Here is a 19,195-nt window from a genome sequence, read left to right as displayed (position 1 = left end):
AGAGCTGGGTGCCAGGGCTTTAGCCGGCGCTCCACCAAATACTAACGGAAAGAGTGACTCAGTGGATCTTTCCAGCAAAACCATGGCAAGGCTCTCCTTGCCTGTTTGAAAAGAAAGAAAATAATAATAATAAGCCAACCGCATACATTGGCAGTAGGGTGCAATGTTTGTCTAAAGTCAAGAGTTCAAATGTTGCCTTTTCCGGCCTGATGCTCAAGGAAGCCATGTAGTAGTTTCAGGAGGGGCTGGGTCACCTTGGAACTGTTCTCTGCTATGTTAACCTCTCTGAAAAATGTTACGCAGTGTATCATATGTTTTTACATGAAAGTGGAGACTTTCATGGCACTTTCTAAAATAACTGAGGATGGCCCTGGCCTATGTGTGGCTCAGTTAGTTGGGGGCAGTTCCAAGCACCAAGAGGTCACTGGTTCGACTCCCAGGCAGGGCACATTCCTCGGGTTGTGGGCTCGATTCCCAGAAGGGGGCGTGCAGTAGGCAACCAATCGAAGGTTCTCGCTCATAGATGTTTCTCTCCCCGCCCCCTAACATCAGTAATAACAACATAGTAAAAAAAATAAAAATAACTGAGGAGCCTCTGGTATCGCAGAAAATGACTGCTACCAGTGCCCAGGGATGACGTGCCAGACAAAATGGTCTCTTGCTTTCCCGAAACTTACAGTTGGCTGGACAAGGTGGAGAACGCCAGTGGGGCCACCTAATTACACTGCACTGGGCTGAAAGCCTTCCTGGAGGAAGTGACATCAAAAGTAAGACCTGAGGGTAAGGAGGGATCTCAGGGGAAGAGGCTGGAGAAAGGAGTCCAGGCAGACATTAGGGGAGGCAGCGAGAAATGAGACGGAAAGAGAGAAGCAGCAGCCACACCAGATGTGACCTGTATTCCAAAAGCAATTTGGGGGTAAGCTCAGACTTGAGTTTTAGGAAGATCATACCGTCTTCATGTGAAATAGGGCAAGTCCCGGGGGGGGGGGGGCAGGGAGGCTGGCAAAGGAGTCTGATTGCCGGCTAGTTGGCTTCCCTGACGGGCATTTCTGGGTAAGAGGAAAGGAGCTGCAGAGCTGGATGGAGAGAGGGCAGTTGGACCAGGGGGGAGGCAGTGCCACAGTCAGAAGTCAAGAGCTCAGGGGGCTGAACCAACAAGCCTGGGGATGGGGGAGGAGTCAGAGCAGGGGGCTATGTTTCTGGCTTAGGCCGTAGTTTCTACATTTCCCTTGATAATGTTTTGTAGCTTTTTAATAGTTTTCCTACTCTCTTTCTAAATCTAAAATAGCTGAACTCTCCTCCAGGTTCATGTTCTTTCACCAGGTATACATTTGTTCTACATGCACTCATCGTCTTCATAATAATGAACCAGCTCTGTAAAATCTTCGGATCTTGAAGAGACCAGTGGATCGTTTTTAGGAAAGGAGCAGTGTTTAGAATTAAGTGCGTCTTTAAGCCTATTTTTCGACAATTCTAGTTATGCACACGCCTTGTGACTCATCTTGTAGCTCTCTCCCATTTAGACACAAAAGAAAGAATTTTTGTGAGTCTAAAGAAGTTGGTCCCAGGGACAGAGAAAGAGGTTGAGCAACACTAGGGAGATGAAGCAAAATCCAGATTGTGGAAAGAAAATTGCAAAAGAAAAGGGTGGGAAAGATATATAGAGAGAAACAGAGATAGAGATAGAGAGAGCGAAAGAGCCTTTAGGTTAAGAGGCTTAAAGGGTATGTAAGACAAATCCAATATACAAACGTGGCTCAATTCAAAACCAACAAACTAAAAACAGAGGGAGAAAAAGAAATGGAGATTTTTGAAAACTGACTGGATATTATGAAGGGATTATTTATTTTTAAACAACTGATAAAGGGGATTATGGTTAGGGAAAAGAAACCTTATTTTTTTTAGACATAAATGACTGTAACAGAAAACAGTCTTTCCCCCATTCTACAGAAAATCCCTATCCTGTATCTAAGAGGGGAGGCTTTCACTCTCACCCCAGAGCTAGAGGTCAAGGTAGAAGCAGCGGACAAGTTCACCCAACATTTAACCGAGTTTCCCCACCTGCCTCTAGGCTGAGAGCCGGATGCCCCAGATGGAAACAGTTAAGGTAGCCTGACATTCCCAAACTCTACTTTCACATCTGCCCGGTAATGTATTGCTGAAAGGGAATCAAAAGTGAATTAATGTTCCTAAAAATTTGAGTCAAATTTTAAATGCACTAAAGTAATCCATGTGAAACATTTTATGAGTCTTCATTTTTGGAAAACACACAATTATTCTCAATTGGAAAGATACATCTCCCTCAAGGGTTGAGGAGTGGGGGCCATTAGTATCACAGTATCAGAAAAATTGTTAGAGTCCTTTTAAATCATACACGTCCTGTCCTCCCTACACCAGTAACAACAAAAATAAGGGATTATATTAGCTACCATTAATTAGTAAGATAAGTGATTTTTATCACTCAAGTATGTTGGGACTAGAAAAATTTTGAGAACCATTGAGCTAGACTTTTCTTTAGGATATTTTCTCAAAGTGAACTATACCTTGTCTTTCAACAAGGTCAAGAATTGTTTTAGAACAAATTTGTTGGGGGAAAAATCTCCTGAAAGAGATAGAAATACTTTCTTCTTAACAGACAAATAAGCAAGTGAAAGGCTAGAATCCTGCTCACTTTTCAAACTTGATCTTGTCAACCAACAGAAGATAAGATTGTGTTTTTTCTTTGGGAAGACTAAAAATAGGAATTTAAGCCAGTTGTCCATCTTTGTGACAGACATAACTAACTTTTCAGAGAATGTTTTACCCATGAGCCAATCAGATAAACTCATTCAGCTCAGATAGACTTGTGACTTTCATAATTAAACACATAAAGAACGTAAGAACTGTACAATCAGGGCTGTTCATTATATATAGTATTAACTTGCATATCTGCGCTGCTTCTTTTGAATGCTTTTTTTGTTTTCGTATTTTTCCTTCTAGTGAAATCTTAGTAACCCTTGAACCACACAGGTCATTAATGCAGTTAGAGTCATGAGACATCAGATCCTACATGTTCCTACACTGAGTTTTTTCACAATGTATGTGGTTGAAGGGAAAATAGAGAAAATCGCTCTAACAGCCGGTCACATACTGGGTCCGTTCATGCCTAAACAAGTCCTTTTCAGGCCTTTCTCCTAATGAGGCTGCACTTTTTGAATGTGGATTTCAACTATCTGTACACATGGGAAGTTTGTATCACTAGCTCAGTATCACAAGAAGGCCAGAGGGTTAATCCCACCAGGCCACTCTGATTGTAAACAAAGCCCATGGAAGCCTTAAATACCTTCCAAGGGCAACCAAAGGTTGTAAAAGCCAAACTCTCAAACTATATAAAGATAGTATGAGGTGTGACACAGAACACACTTGGAGTTTATCCAAAGATCTGACTAATTATGGGAGCAAAAATGGTAGATTTTGCAGGCTCGAATTAATTCGTGTTCCAAATTATACTAGTCATAATATTAATTCGTGTTTCAAATTATACTAGTTATCAGTAAGAAAGGTCTATTGTCACAAATCTCAAATTTCCTTGAAAAGTTCCGAAGTTAAAGTTTTTAAACTCAAAAAGTTTGTTGATCAGAGTGGCACAGTCCTGCCTGTAGATAAAATAATTGAACGAACAAATCTTTTAAAATTTCCTTTCAACAATGAGACAGTACAATCATTTTAAAAAACAATAATAGAAAAATGTTTAGAAGAATAAAACACTATTTCTTGCACATCTGTGTACTTGGTCCTCAAAACCAGGATAAGTATAAACCAATGATAAGTTTAATGCTAATTGATGTCTTAATTAAGAGAAAATTCTAAGTGATCATATAGAAATGCAGAGTAGCTTATACCAATTCCTACTCTATAATGCTACAGAAAATAATGGATGATCTGAACAACAGGATCCCAAAATACTCAACTACAAACTCACAGCAGTCAGAGCCTATTCTAGCATCTTCCACATAAGAGTTGGGATAAATCAAAAACAAGCAGCAACGAAAGCCATGACGTTAATGTGGTAAGTTGTAATAAAAGAAACTACTCTCTTCTAAAGTATCATAATTGTGACTGCCGCCTTTTCTAAAAAAATGATTTCAGTTGTAAAAATCAAATAGAAGGAATGACTGGAATCTGTATGTTTGTTAAGAAAATAGTCTTTCAGTCAAAATTTGACCCAAATCTGCCTTTTTCTGGTGCTGACAAAAATCTCTTTCCATGAAAGAATCAATTATTCTATCTTAATTTTTATATGTACTTTTCGGTGTGAATAGGCCCATGGATAGGCAGGAATAATGCGCCGAAGTGAAACTGACTGAATTTGCTTTAATCCATCATATCTCACTCCTTCTCTCTTTTCTGAGTAAAATTTGGAACCATTTTGAATGCCTAAGGAAATATCCTACTTAACAAAAGATATATTTTAATTTGAGCGTATCTTGATTGAATGTCAAAAATGAAAATATTTACTTGGAAAGATTAGGTATGCTTTGCTCCAGAGAAATTCATGGCAGCTAATTTTGCCTTTTGTACATTGAAAATAATTAAATTATTTCATTCAGTCCTCTTAGTAAGTCGCATTACGACTGGCGTGCAGCTGAAAACAGAAATTGGTTAACAGTGAGCGTTTGTTGGGCACCCACAAGGCTCCTAGAGTATTTTAAGAGGAATGGGATCAAATTAGACTCTTACTTGAAACTATAAAAGAAGAACTAAACATGTCCAATAGGGTAATTAAAGAAAAACAAATGAAATCCTAAAACTTCATTATGCAGAATCACGAAGCATTCTTTGCACCTCTTGTGTGTGAGTGTGAAGTGGGCAGAGGCCGACTCTATTACGACTCTTCCAAACATGTATTTTATAACGCGGTGTCCTATGGGATCTATATTCTATTGCAATGGGTACATTCTGGCTAGTGACGCCAGGGCTGTGGACTGACATGACCTCAGTGGGAAACAGCCCACGGGACCCATCCCACCTCTGCCCTTACACCCCGACGGCACAGTGCGTGGGCGCACAGAGTGTATTTTCAATTCCTGCCCGCGCCCCTGCTTACCCCACATAGAACCATTTGTACTCCGCTGAGGCAGGGATTACTTGTACTCGAAAAGTTTCGAGAAATCTTTTTTCTCCCCCTCTCAAAAATAGCCTGTTGAACATTATTTCTGAGTACTCCTGAAATAGAAATATTGAAATAGAAAGTTTTCAAAGACTTAGAAGCCACTTGGTGGAATTTTCTCCTTAAAGAGACCAGACATACGATGCTGGAAACGGTTTCCTTCTAATATCCAAGTCCCATCTCCCAGGGGGGACGTTAAATGGTCGCTGTCGACATGTGTGCAGCACAGTTGCATCGCTGGGTGCCAGCTCCGAGCCAGTGTGCCACCTGCTGAGGAGCTGACTACCAAAGGTAACGGAGCGGAGGCGCACTGCCCGCCTCGCACAGCCTGCCCGTGGAGCGGGCTCCTTGGCCTTGAGCCACCCACAGCAAATCACAGGCTGAAGAACAGAGCCGACACCCCCCCAGAGTGTGGTTTTGTCCAATCATGGAGGAAGGGGAAGGCCTCGCTGAATAACGTTTAACATTTAGTGTTCCAAAAAGCTTGGGGTATTTTGTTTACTTTTTTGGAGTGATTTAATGTTATGATCCTTGTGTGAATCTCCACACAGAAAGGATAATCTGAAACAGCAAAATAAACAGTGAAAACCAACTGTCAGTGACAAAAAAAGCCAGCCCTTGTTATTGAAGGTAGTCTGTGTAATAGTTTATCAGTGTTCTTTAAAATTCCAGAGTCTCCTTGGCCAGATCAATAAGCTGGCACCAGCATCAATGCTGCCCACCTTGGCATCAGCTTCAAAAGACCTGACCCGCTTTCGTTTCCCTTACCAATATGGTTTTGTTCCTTTAAAGACTATCCTGTGGCTTAAATTTAGCTTACACCAAAGAGTCATTGGGGTTTTCTTTAATAAACACAAAGAAACGACTTGTAATTAGCTTGTGCGTTACTTAAACATCTGTAAGAGGACATCAACATCAACGCAAGAAGTTGCTTGGGCTGTAGTCATGTTTAGGCATAAAAATTAGCAACATCAGTACCATGATAAAATAGCCCATCAAGTAAAAGTAAAACTCACTGCTGGGAATTCCAGACATGAGATAGAAGCAGAATGAAAAAACCCTAACATTACTGAGAATGGTGAGGGGCAAGCTTCCCTTTGGCCCTGACGAACGGCCCAAAGGCAGTAGAAGTCATTCTTCAAAGATGCTAAATTCAAGGACTGACTCTGAGGCCTAGCTGGTGCTTTAAAAGGGGAAGTTTTTCTAAAGAACACAACGGGAGGTACTTTTCTTGCAATCACCCAAGGGCAGAAACCTAAGGAAAGTAAACATTTACTTTTTGTCTGAATTGATCTGAAATTATAGCTCATAATACAAAGACATAATAAATATACATAATTCAACAGTATTGTAAAAGGCCTGAACAGAACCTTCAGCAACAGGACTGTTTCTGTGAATTGAGATGTACCAGACCACTGAACAGCTCATAAAATCCACTTCCCTCCAGCGAGATCCGTATCTGCACTCCAGTCTTGGCATCCAAATTCCTGGGGAGGAACTTGAGCATGTAATCCAGAGGTCCTCAAGCTCCATCCTGTCTCTTCCCCCACCCTCACCCCCACCCACCTCCTCAGGGCAACCGAGCTGAGGAATGTCTCAGTTCCCAGAGATTATCTGATTACTGCCCTCAAGTATCTGTACGACACATTTCCAAAAGTAAAATTAGGGAGAAAGCTGACTGACTCGGCTCAGTGGCTCGGACCACCTGAGAATGGAAGGTTCAAGCGACAGCCGACAGTCACCTTCCAGGCTGGAGCGGGGATTCCCACTCTGGGTGCCAGGTTACAGGTCTACCTCTACCTGCCTTCAGCTCAGGCAGCTCATGTCTCCTGGCCCGTCCCCTGAAAGCCGAGCGGCCCCCGTCTGAAAGGGGAAGTTTCTGTGGTTGAAGCCCTGTCAGGCGCCTGCCTCTTCTCTCTGACTTCCCACCCGTGAGGCCACAACCTGCCCGGGCACCACGCCCCTGTGCCATTTCAACCACAAGTCTACCTCCCAACTGGGCTTTCAACCCCTGGAGGTCAGGGACCTTTTCTTCATTTGGGGATCCTCAGGTCCTAGAAGAGTGACTGGTCCATGAAAAACCTCAAGTGCTATTAAATGAGATTGTCTGCAATGCAAAGGTAGGTATTTTCTCGGACGGCTAGAATTAAATGACTTTGTCTGCACCCCATCAAAGCCCAAATCCACTTAAAAAAAACACACAGAAAAACCCCCAAAACATTTAATCACCCAGATTTCCTTCTTTACCCCTCAAATGGGTCTTCCCATTTTATCCTACAACTGCCCTCTCTGGATGGACACTACTTGGCCTCCCCTCCCGAGTTCCTGAGTGGCCGAGGGAGATAATGCTGGGCCAGCCCGCTGGCTGGAGCTTCTGTCTGGCTTGTTTCCAGGCCGCCACGAAGCGCTGACCTGTTGAGACAGAGCCTCGGTTTGTCTAAAGTTTTAGCCTGAGCCGGACGGCCCTGCTCCCGCGGCGAGCAGCGCGTGGAATTTGCTGCCTCGTGGGTTCCAGGGCGCCACACGCTGGAGCTGGAGTTTCTCAGGAAAGGCTGGGAAGTTGTATAACCAATGACACCAATGACAATATTTAGAATTATGCAGCTGTGATAAGGTAATCCCATCCCAGGCTCCAGGGCAGAAACCCATCTCCTCCAGTGGGAAGGAAGGAATTCTCTGGCTCCCATGTTGTTACGCGATGAACTTCAGGGTTTCTCGAATTTACCTTTACTAAGAAAGTGATCACCGCAAAGATCACAGGCCAGTGAGATGCGTGGAATCTGGAGGCTTAGCTGGTTACACGGCCCTGAACTGAGCTCTCTCTTCCCGCTCCAGAATTTCCAGTTATACGATGTGGACCACAGGACAGCTCTTCGCTGCAGCTGCTGTTACTGCCAACAGCCACCACTAACTGAGCAGATACTATGTGCCAGGTGCAAATCCTCACAACACCCCCATGGCGTAGATAGTTTCGCCTTCATTTTACAGAGAATGAAAGGGAGGCTCAGAGAACCTTCTCCCCACCCAAGAGAGACACTTTCCCCCCTCTAATAAAATGTATGTGTGGGGGAGAGGGGATAAAGTGACAGTCCCTGTTCTTGTACATAAGTGCCTGGAGCATTTCAAACAGGCCTCCGCTATACACCAGAGCCACAGTGAACAGTTTAAAACACTAAATTTTTCTTGAGTTTTAGCAAGTCCTTAAGAAACCCTTCGTGTGTGCAGGAATTAAGAATTGTCTAGCTCTCTTTTTGCCTTCTCATGTTAAATGAAATGACCAAAGTGACATTCTTATTGCAACTAGCGTTCTTCTGAAGCCAAGGACTATGCTCTGAGGTGCACTTGTCGTCTCTACTTTTATTTTCTCAGGTAAATCACCTTTGCTGGTGATTGCCGCTTACTGGCTTCAATTAGAGTGAAGTCCCATGTTACAGATTTGGAAGGAAGCTGCCTAAGGAATATGTGACACTTCCTGGAGCTTGTCACATGGAGGGGGCATTACAAGCAGGCAGGTGTTTTGTTTTTTTTAAAATTGTTTGTTTAATTTTGGATGCAAAAAAGAACTGTTTTCTAAGGGCAAAAGGGTTCCAAAGATCTCCTGTCCTTGAAAATGTTTAGGCAGAAGCTGGACAATTCTTGGAAGGGATGACAGGACTAGGTCAGTTTCCCAAAATGGAGCAAATACAATGGTATTTATTTGTTCTGGTGGTGTAGGAACCCCTCTTTAATTTTAAATCGCACAGTGAAAGTCATTCTTCTCAATTCTCTTTCCATCCTTTGGATTATTTTGGTGTTCCTGTGAATTTAACTCCTGGTTAACATTAGCAGTTTCACCCGTAGGCCTCAGGCTCTCAGAGTCTTTGGCAGCCAATAGCGCCTAGACTTCCAGTACAGTGTAACTTAGCATTTCCTTCACCAGACAAGGAACAGGAGGTGTCCGTTTTCCACAGTGATTTGAGGCATTAGAAGAAAAAAGTATGCTGACTTACAGAACATTTTCAGTAAATGATGGAGATGCCACGACTTGAAAAATCAGATTTGGGATTATGTCCTTAAAATCAATAAAATTGTCTCTATCTTGTTGAGAGTACTGAGGAGCAGCCTTACTCCCTCCCCTATAACTGAAATTGGGATTTACATATATCATATGATTTAAACGATGTTGGGAAACGTCCCCCTCCCCGCCCAGCATACATCTTGTTGGGGACTGTACCTTTGTATTCATGTAACCCTTGCCTAGCTCAGTGTCCGATGTAGTAAGAGCTCAAAAAATAGCTGTCAAGGAATGAGTGAATGTTAAAAGATAAATATCATGCATTTTATAACCCTGCCTCCAGTGTGTCTCACATAGACCAGGACATTGCTGCTACATTCACTGTTGCTGTTGACAACCCCTACCAACCTTTTCCTTACAATGTGACCAGCTCCACAGTGACTGCCTGTCAAAAGTGGTGACCCCCCTTCCAGAAAACTGGCGACACAAAAGATTTCCTTTTAGGTAAGTGATGGAGGAGGAAGGTGCACTTAGAACGAGAAAAGAAGAAAGCACTAGTTTTCTGAAAAGATTCCGAAGTAACAAGGAGGAGATAGTTATGATTGTTATCTCGTGAATTCAATCAGACTAAGCCAGCTAAACCAACTCATATTTCTGCCATGAAATATCTAGTTTGGCTTTCTACCCCAACCAAATCAATAGAAACGGGTGCCAAACTCCTGTTTTATTGTGTGGTGTATTGGCACAGACATACTCTTGCTGTTCAAAAATAAAAGGGAATTGAGTACAACTCTAGCAGCTTCTGGAATGCTAATACATGCCAGTGAAGTTGGGAAGGATTAGACTCTCAAATTCAGGAGAAAGAGAACACGGCTCGCAGGGGCGTTAGAGCTACAACCCAAACACGACGTTTCAAGTACAAAACCCTAATTCAGATTTCTCAGAGCTGAAATGGGACTTTAGTACAATCAAATGTGCAGAATCTTCTCAAACAAATGCCTAATCCAAGAAATGCAACAAGGGTCTCATGCATTTCAATTTTTGACTGCACAGAACCCGGGACTTCTGAACTTAAGAGCACTGAGCCTGTCAAGCCCATTCCTACTGGGAAATACTTTCTATGAAAGCGTGACATCTGGGTTCTCATTCTGCTGTTCTTGACGGGTGCCAGAAAGACCAGCACAATAAAACCCAGCGTGGTAAAATCCAGAGGATGGAGAGGAGGGGTTTTCTAATGACTATTTGCTTTGTGGGCAATAAACGTGTTGTTTAGGAGCTGAGTTCATGTTGAGTTAAGTTTTTGACAGTGGAATAAGGGCACATATGAGACCCAGTGCAAGCCTGCTGGATGCACAAGCTCGTCAGTGCATCTCTTATCATCTGTTGCACAGACACTCAAACCCAGGTGCCGACACTGGTCCCCGAGGGTTGCATTGGGTCTGCAGACTTGCTGTTTGGCTTTCAGTGTTTCCTTCTGTTAATTGTATCAACGCATAAATCTCTAGAGCTTCTTAAAAAGTTTAGGATTTCTGGATTCTCTTGAAAAAATTAGAAGATTTGGCCCTTGTTGACGCATGGAAGCGACTGGCTGGGGCTGATAATTTTCAGGTCATGATAGTCTCCTCGACTCCCTTTGTCTACACTGCTCTGCAAGCCGGGTCACTTTCCACTTATTACACTTGTCCATATTACTTTTCCTGTTAAACAGAAAGATTTCTCTGTATCCATGACTCTAGCAGAGTAGGAAAACAAACAGTAGCCAGAAATGGCAGTTTAAAATAGTGGAGCCTGACTTTGTTCCCTCCTCACGCAACACATTCCGTAGTGACATCTCCCAACACACCCAGGAGCCCTCCAGGGCTGTGAGTAATCTGCAGAAGTACCCTTCCCTCTCCTTCTCACTGGGTCACACTCCACTTTGGTGTAGAGTCACTGTACTTAAAACTTTGAAGGAAATTCTTATTGAATCAATCATGCATTTCAATTAATCCTAAGTATCTAAATTACTGTGTAGCTTGGAAATTACTCCTCTGAGACTAACACCTTAAAAAGATATTTGGCAAAGTAAATAATCATGCCCCTTGTCTTAACACAGTCCTGGAAAAGAGCTGACACTCCTTTCTAATGATTCAGAGTGACAGCATTCCCAATGTGGGATTAGGTTACATTTTAAAAGTTCACTTCCTATGGGTGTTTGCAGCTTATAGTTCCTTTCTCGTTAACAATATTATAAATGTTGAGGATTTCACTGAGGTTTACCCACAAATTTCCTTTTAACCATGCCAAAGGGATTGTGTCACAGTATTTTTTCCTGCAAAATTACTCAATGAACTCTCTTAGTTCTTCAATAAACTTGACCTATTAAGTATTAGAAAGTACAGGAAATTCCACTTCAAGGTAAACATCAACTATGATTGCTACGAAGGGGGAGTAATATTTTCTCAAATGACACCTAATGAGGGCTTTCCCCTTATAAAGGGTAACATGGGGTTTTTAGTACAGTTACCCGAAAGCGGAAACCTCTAAACACTGATCCCACCCTTGAAGAGATAGAATAAAAGAATCCAGGACCCCTCGCTTGCATCCAGGAAAGCGGCAGGTGCTCTATTCAGATGCCAGCCAGTGGGATGGTGAAGAGGGACCTCCTGCTCCACAAAATAAAACGGCGGGTGTGTGTCCCGTCCTCTAATTGCTCACTGCAAGGAGCCTGTTTCCCAGGAAAACAGCAGCATGTGGATAACATGAGGCTGTGCCCCCTGCCAGCACTCATCCAGCCTCTGTGATAAGAACCGAGGCTGCAGGGCCCACCCCTGGTCAGCAATGGGCCAGGCCAGTTTCACAAACAAGCCTCCCAATCATCCTATCTGCTGGCTTGTTTTATGGGCAGTTATTCCTCCAGTGGACACTTCCCGTACGTGCAATCACTTGTCTAAAGACCTGGGCAAGTGGAAGCCAGCAGCGAGCCGCCAGGCATCTGACATAGTTTCTGTCCAAGTAATGGCCAGGCCCCCAAGGCATGAAGTAGTTGACATTTTGCTCCATGACTTTTGAGTTGTACTGTGAAGTTCTTATTACACAGAGATCTTGAAAGGCAATTATAAATGTTCTTGAGAATTCCCTGGGAGGGGAAAAGATGCCTGAAGCCAGCTCACATAGGTGGGAGACTTGCCTAAGGGGGGATGGTGAGCCAAGGGTAGGAAAGAGAACAGGGTCAGTAATACCTGAGCTTTGGGCATCAGCTACACGCCCAGACACCATCCTGCTGGGCAGTGTCTAGGGACAGTCCTCCTCTAAGTCAGAGATGGGCTGTGGGGAAAGAGAAGAGTGGGCAGAGAGGACCGGACAGTAACACTCTCCTGCAGCTTCTTGGCTCCCTTTGCGTTCACCAATCACACGTACAAATGAGTCTGACCATTTCCCAGGCAGGAGCCAATTGTTATGTCGCTGTCGCAGGACACAGAATCCTATCCTGCGAAGCTTGCACTCATTGAAAATCCAAGTGTCAACTGACGAAGTATCAGGATGGGGAGATCTCCCACCCCCTCCCCCTTCTCCCACAAGCGTACAAGGTGACGGGGGGTGGGGGCGGGGGACAACTGGAGAAGGCAATGAAATCATGCGGGTTCACCAGGAAAAGACAGTGTTGGTGGCAGCAGAGTCGGCGAGTATGTGCGAGCATTACCTCTTGATGAGGCTTCCAAGAAGGTCCCGCTCAAGTCCTGGTGGCTCTGAGAACAAGCATTCTCGCATCAATAGCTAATAGGCTGTCCAACCAGATGTTATCTGGGTGGGATAAGAGGGTGAGAAAACAGACCTGTTGTATGCGGTCGTCAACTGCATCGCTACGGTAAGAGAAGGCTGGTGGTGTGGTGTCTGCTTAGCGGGGCACCTCCTGCGTAGCGAGGCAGGCCAGGTTACGTGCTTGTTTAAATCTGTTTCCTCTTGTGATCGGTAAAATACAAGTTATTATCACTCATGCATTTTAAAGGGACTTTTTTTTTTCTTTTCTTTCTAGAACAGAGCATGCATCCAGCAGAAACCCAAGGAATGCGTTCTTCTAAGCAACCTTGGAGCACACTTCTAACACTGCCTACGGTACCTGTGACAAGGCTGGAGATGATCAGGGGCAACACCAGCATCTGCAGCATCCTCATCAGAAGCTCCCCAGGAAAGGAGAAGTACTTGACCTCCCGGTAGGTCATTTTGTAGGGCCGGAGTGTAAATCCGAGGATTGTACCTAAGGGGGGAAAAAGAGAAGAAGATGGAGTCTTTTTGACACTGAAGTAACAGTCCTAGAAAAATGAATAAGTATTTGCCTGGTGATCATGCCTGTCTGGCAAGAGTAAGTTTATTTAAGCAACAAGTATTTGTTCTGTTTGGAGAGCAAGGGCTGTCCCTATCTTTTCGGTCAGCCTGGAAGGGTATGGCTGAATTCAGGGCTTCAAGGAGAACTTACAGAAAAAAACCTTTCCTGGTTTTAGCAAATGAAAATTGTCTTTGTCTAACTTAAATACAATGGAATCAGTGTTGACACGGCCTGGTACAGAGTTACAGAGATTGGGGGCATCACTAGGAGGCAAGTGATGTATCCCTGAGCAGGCAATGCAAAGAAATAAAAGCCTTATTATAATGAAGTTGCTTCGTAACAACAGATGTTAGAAAGGCTAACCTATCTACTCATAGAGGGTAGTATGATTTTATTTTTTCCAGTTAAAAACACCTTCTTCTTGTTCACATTGCTAGTCGATTTTCATCATTTCCCTGCTCGCACACCACACTTTCTGTCTATGTGGTCTTGGTATCACCTTGGCAACTGGATTGTACAGACTTGTTAGTTGCTGGCAAGAGAAGACTGAAAAATGAGCAGAGATTTTTTTCCCAAATATTTTCCCTGAAAACAGGAGAAATTAGGGGAAAGAGAAAGCAATTTTTTCCTTAATTTTCCTTCTGCTCCTGAAACTTTAAAATATATTTTTAAAATAAAAACTTTATATGTAAATCAAATTGCACATGCTACCTTTTGAAATGTTTGGAAATTAACAAAGGTATTGAATACATTAACTACGTCTCCCTTTTCCCTAATTTACTTTCCTTGACCAAGAAAATTTAGTTATTCCATTAATGTAAATATTTTAAGTTTTTTGGCTCAGCTATTACTAATATGTGTGTCCTAGAGAAGTATTAGAAGCTACTGGTTAGGGGATTGGGAGAGAATACTGGGTAGACACAAGCTTTTCCATAGGACAGAAACAGTCCATTAGGGAAACCGAACCATCCTAACTTCTTATGAAATGGGACACAAAGCTCATTTCAATTGTCACTGCAACCCCAATTTCAGCTCTGGGGTCTCATCAGCCATGGCGTATCTATTCTTTGATGACACACTGTGATACTCCAATTAAGAGCCTGAGTCTGTTGACTAGAAAATCTGGCTGACCCAGTTTCCAGGGTCTTTGGGAACACATTGATTGCTTTTTTCCTAATGTAACAGTAATATGTTCAAGAGAGAAAAGTCGATTTAGAAAGTGTAGAGAAGTGTCAACAGAAGTCTGCCCATATTGGGTCCACCACTTAAATGGCGAATAGCTAATGCTTAACCGAGCTCTTAGCACACGCCAGGCATTGTTGGCCGAGCTTTATTTGAGCCAGAAAACTTAATCCTCTCAAAAAACCCAGGAGGTGGGTGCTGCTTAGTCACTAATTTACTGATGGAGAAACGCAGCCACAGGGAACTTAAAACTTGCCCAACGCCAATAGCTATTCAGTCTCAAAGTCAAATAGCTACTCAAGTGGCAGAGCTGGGAGTTGAACCCAGGCGGTTTGGGCTCAGATGGCACGTTTCTGACCACCTCACATGCTTCCTCCTCTCCACGCAAGGCAGAGACAACCGTGGCTAGTGAGTTTCTCTCCTGAATGTTCCCACGCAAAGTTCAATACATGGAAATCGCGCAGAATATACTTTTCCATATGTGGTCACGATAAACTTCACTTTCAGGCCTCACGGTACCACACCCAACGATTGTGTTAAAATTTACTTAATGCTGCCTTTGCTGTTGAACACTGAGCTTGTTCCACATTTTCCGCTTTTGTAAAGAACACCGTGATGAATATACAAAAGCTGTTTTATATCTGGGAACATTTTTTTTTTAGTACAGTTTAGAGAAAGGGAACCAGTGCCTTAAAGAATATGACCACTTAATTCATGTTATCCAGTTGCTTCCCCAGTGGGTTGGCCCAGCAGTCTAAGGCTCTCCTCCCCTCTTTAACGCATTTGCACATAGTGCATGAAAGGCTTTATTTCCTATACCTCAAGAGCCAAGGGTATTATCATAAAAGAATCTTAAAAAAAGCAAAATTTATAAATGTGATGAGTAAACAGTATGCATTTTCTGTTTTCCTTTGAATTTACTTAATATCTAATAATGTTGACCATTTCTCCTCATCGTATTTTCTCTAAGAGCTTTCTAAGTCCTAATAGTTTAGGAGTTTACATATGTGTATGTATGTATTTGATATTGATTCTTTACATAATCAAGATAATTACCCTTTGCCTATGTACAAAATATTTGCTAAAACTATTTTTCTAATTTGCTTGCCATACAGTATTACTTTAAAATATACAGATGATTTGCATTTTTATAAAACAATGTCTGTGTACCTTTTTTATTAGGTGATTTCTTCAAGAGTTATAAACTTTAATTTCCCTCCCCCTCCCAAGTTTACTCAATCTCTAAGTCGGTTTTACTTCTTGGATTGTTTGCTTGCTTTGTTTTGAGATATTGAACTTTGAATCTCCCTGAACTTCATTTGGGGCAAGGCACTGGATTCCGTTTCAGTGCGTGCAGGAATTGTATAAGGCTCTGGTTATATCTGGATCCTCTCTCTCACAGGGAGAGAAGTGCTTCATCTTCTAACAAGGAAGTAAATCAATAAAGATTTACAAATTTTACTTGACTTCTAGTCAAATGTAATTTCACTGGAATTATGTTTTCTGGCCTTTATTATACGCACAGTGAACACAGTAAACTCGTTTTGGTCATCTGGAATCTGAACATATGAAGCTGTTAGAATTTTTGATACCCTCCAAGTAACAATTTAAGGCCAGGCTTGGTTTTACAAGATCATCTCTAAGTTGACTGTTACTAGAAATGTATTTATTCATCTACAACAATATTTCCAAGGGTGAGTAGGATCCAGGCTAGTCGGTAAAACCTATTTAAGTTATAATTTAGAAAAAAGTGATAGAGTAAGCTGCTCTACAAATGATACAGATTCTAGGAGCAAGAGATAAGTTGGTATAGATGAAGAGATTATTCTTTCTAAATAGTAGGGGCACTTGATCCCATCCCCCAAAGTCTAATCATCTCTGCCAACACTGACTCTCCTCCCCTCTCTACAACCACACCAGCTGCATGTATCCAGCCTCTTTCTCTCCTCTCCCCGCATCAAACCCCACATTTCCTCAGTGCAACCTGTTTTCATCCAGGTGTCAGAAGGGAAAGTGAGCCAGCTCAGTGAATGGATTCTGGGCAACGTGTGAATGACCAAGTCTCTTAACTCCCCGATCTGCCAGATAAACGCCTAACAGAGCAACAGCAAGACAGTCAGGGAGCCAAAGACTCGAGAGGTGGTGATGGTCTTGCTTGGAAGTACAGTCCTGAACATCACAGACTCTAGAATGTCTCAGTTTCTTTACATTCTCAATGAAGAAACCACATTTTCTAAAAGCTCCTATTTATAGTAGAGACAGCTAAGGAGACATCACTTATTTATAAGGGATGGTTTTAAGTCAAATGCTTTGAAGACAGGAGTTGTTTAGACTAATAAATACTGTTAATACTTTAAATCACTTTTGTCCCTGACTGTGCTTTGGTCTGTTTCCTATCTCTGGGTTTACCAAGTGAGCCATGTCTACTCTTGGGGAAGAGATCGTTTTGGGGAAGGGGAAAATTTACCGAGCCCTCACTATGTGTTAATGGTAACATGATCCTCATTGCAATTTAATGAGGTAGGTTTTATCATGTCCATTTTCAAGATGAATACGCTGATGCTCGGAAATTAGTTAACCTGCTCAAGCTCACAAAGCTAGTAAGTGGGAGGTTCTAAACAAAGTCTTCTCCTACCTTCTAATGCCTCTCAAACGCAAACACCTTCAATGCCTCTCAAACAACCTGCAGCCTGGGCCTGAGAACAATTCTCAAATGAGCCTGGCTCCTAGGCCTTCAGCATCTCTAACCTCTAAACAGTGGAAGCGTTTGAGTAATGATCTTGGGTCTGCTAGAGGTGCCCTGGAGGCACCCAGTACATCTGGGAACCCATCACAGGTCCTACATATGAGAACCTCAAAATACAGTTATTTGTACCAGGTTACTATTGAAAAGGGCTACACTAAATCCCTTTTTATGGAACAATTTAACTAAACTTATATAAAAAATTTATTAATTAAAATAGCCTGCCTTTCCCTCCAAAGCACACATTTTAATTCTTGGAAACCATCAGCAGCAAAGGCGGAAAGGACATTACATAAAAACCTGCTTCGCTTCCCTGTGTAATGAAAATAGCTAACAGTCTTCAGCACGTGCAAGATGCTAAGTCCTCACAAGGACACTGCCTCACAGAGGCCACGGGGCCAGGACTATACCTGCCACTCACAGAGGAAGAACTAGAGTCACTGAGAGGCCAGGTAACCCCCCGAGACCACACAGATGGTCCAGGCTGGGGGTAGAGAGGGGCCAGTCTGCATCCCCAAGGCCAGCTGGGTGCCTGAGGTAGTCTTCACACCCATGCTCTCCAGCTCTTGGCCCCAGACTCCCACTCACTGTGCCGTACCACAGCTTCTTGTTGGCCATGGCACTAATTTAAAGGGCCCAAGTGGATACCCAATATAATGCCTGGCTTTTTGTTCTATTTTGAAACAGCTTAACTCAATGCAGAGCGTAAGCTGGGAACAGGTTTTGTTGATCTTACTTAATGAAGTCAACATCTAGCATTTTGCAATTCATTTGGTGAATGAACAAACAAAAGCCATTCTTCAGTTTTCTGCTACGATGGGCAGCGTCAGGGTGAAGTCAGTGTGATAAGGTCAGCGGCTATCAGCATCGAATCAAGAGGAAATGCTCTGAATGTGAAGACTGCTTTTTTGGGTAAGCACTTTGGGTTTCTGATTACATTCTATCCTGGCAATGGAAAAACTTCCCCCGAAACACGTACTCACAGCCTGATGCCAGGGCTTCTCAGAGCCCCCTCCACCTGTCCTTCTGATCAATTCGAGGTGGGGGGGGGGGGGGGTCCGCTTCCCTTCGGAAATGCAGCTCACGGCCTCTGCAGAGCTGGGCCCCATTAGCGAGCACTTAAGTGAAGCGCATTGATTGGTGTTCCCAGAGCTAATAAAAACCTTTGTGGCCACCTGATCTTTAGTGCAAAAGGACAGATGCTTTATTATTGATTACTCTGAAAAAACAGCAATGATAACCAGGATGACTTCCCAACAGGATCTGCTGAAGCTAAAGCAAACTTGGCTAAGTTTCCATCTTGGTGAGATCACGCAGTACACAGATGTCATGAACAATCGCCAGGTTGCTCGTTCGCAGTCAGCAGTCTTCTGTCATTCCTGTTTTCATATTTTAACAAGATTTCTAGAATTTAGGGAATATCTTAACTGGAATGTTGACGGTGATGAAAATTAACTCTGCTGGTTGAATGCTATGAAAAAAAGATATAGTTTTGTTTTAAGTGCCTTTTCTCTTTTATTGTGGAAAGCTCAAGAAGAGAGTCCTTCAGGGGTTTCCTGTTTCCCCTGGGGAGTCCATACAACAAACACTTCTTTGGAAGATTAAATATCACTTCGCTCTCTAAACTAAGACACAGTGTGCACACTGGAGCCCCAGGGAGAAGCCATCAGCGGCTTGCTTTTGAAACCCAAACACACACAAGTTAAAAGCTAAAGACCTATTTTAAGAATTTGGTCCATATTTAATTTGAACCCCCCTGAAAATATTAAAAAGCTAGAAAATATTTAAGAGTAAAAGACCGAGGCACAATTTGAAGTAAAA

At 42.8% G+C, this 19,195-nt stretch overlaps 1 protein-coding gene across 2 annotated transcripts in view; it reads right to left on the bottom strand.

Annotated features, from left to right (window-relative positions):
• The window catches only part of SLC1A3 (solute carrier family 1 member 3), a 67,838-nt gene that overhangs the window by 34,067 nt on the left and 14,576 nt on the right, over positions 1-19,195 (bottom strand). The window contains exon 3 of one of the 2 annotated variants that reach the window (XM_081133247.1): positions 13,243-13,380. In XM_081133247.1, coding sequence (XP_080989373.1) covers positions 13,243-13,380 — 138 coding nt within the window. Of the gene's footprint in view, positions 1-12,825; positions 12,907-13,242; positions 13,381-19,195 lie in introns of those variants that run through there. The other variant, XM_081133248.1, reaches the window with a different exon arrangement.

Source organism: Miniopterus schreibersii, assembly GCF_964146895.1.
Source record: "Miniopterus schreibersii genome assembly, chromosome: 3".
NCBI lineage: Eukaryota > Metazoa > Chordata > Mammalia > Chiroptera > Miniopteridae > Miniopterus > Miniopterus schreibersii.
This window is presented reverse-complemented; position numbering and strand designations above follow the sequence as displayed.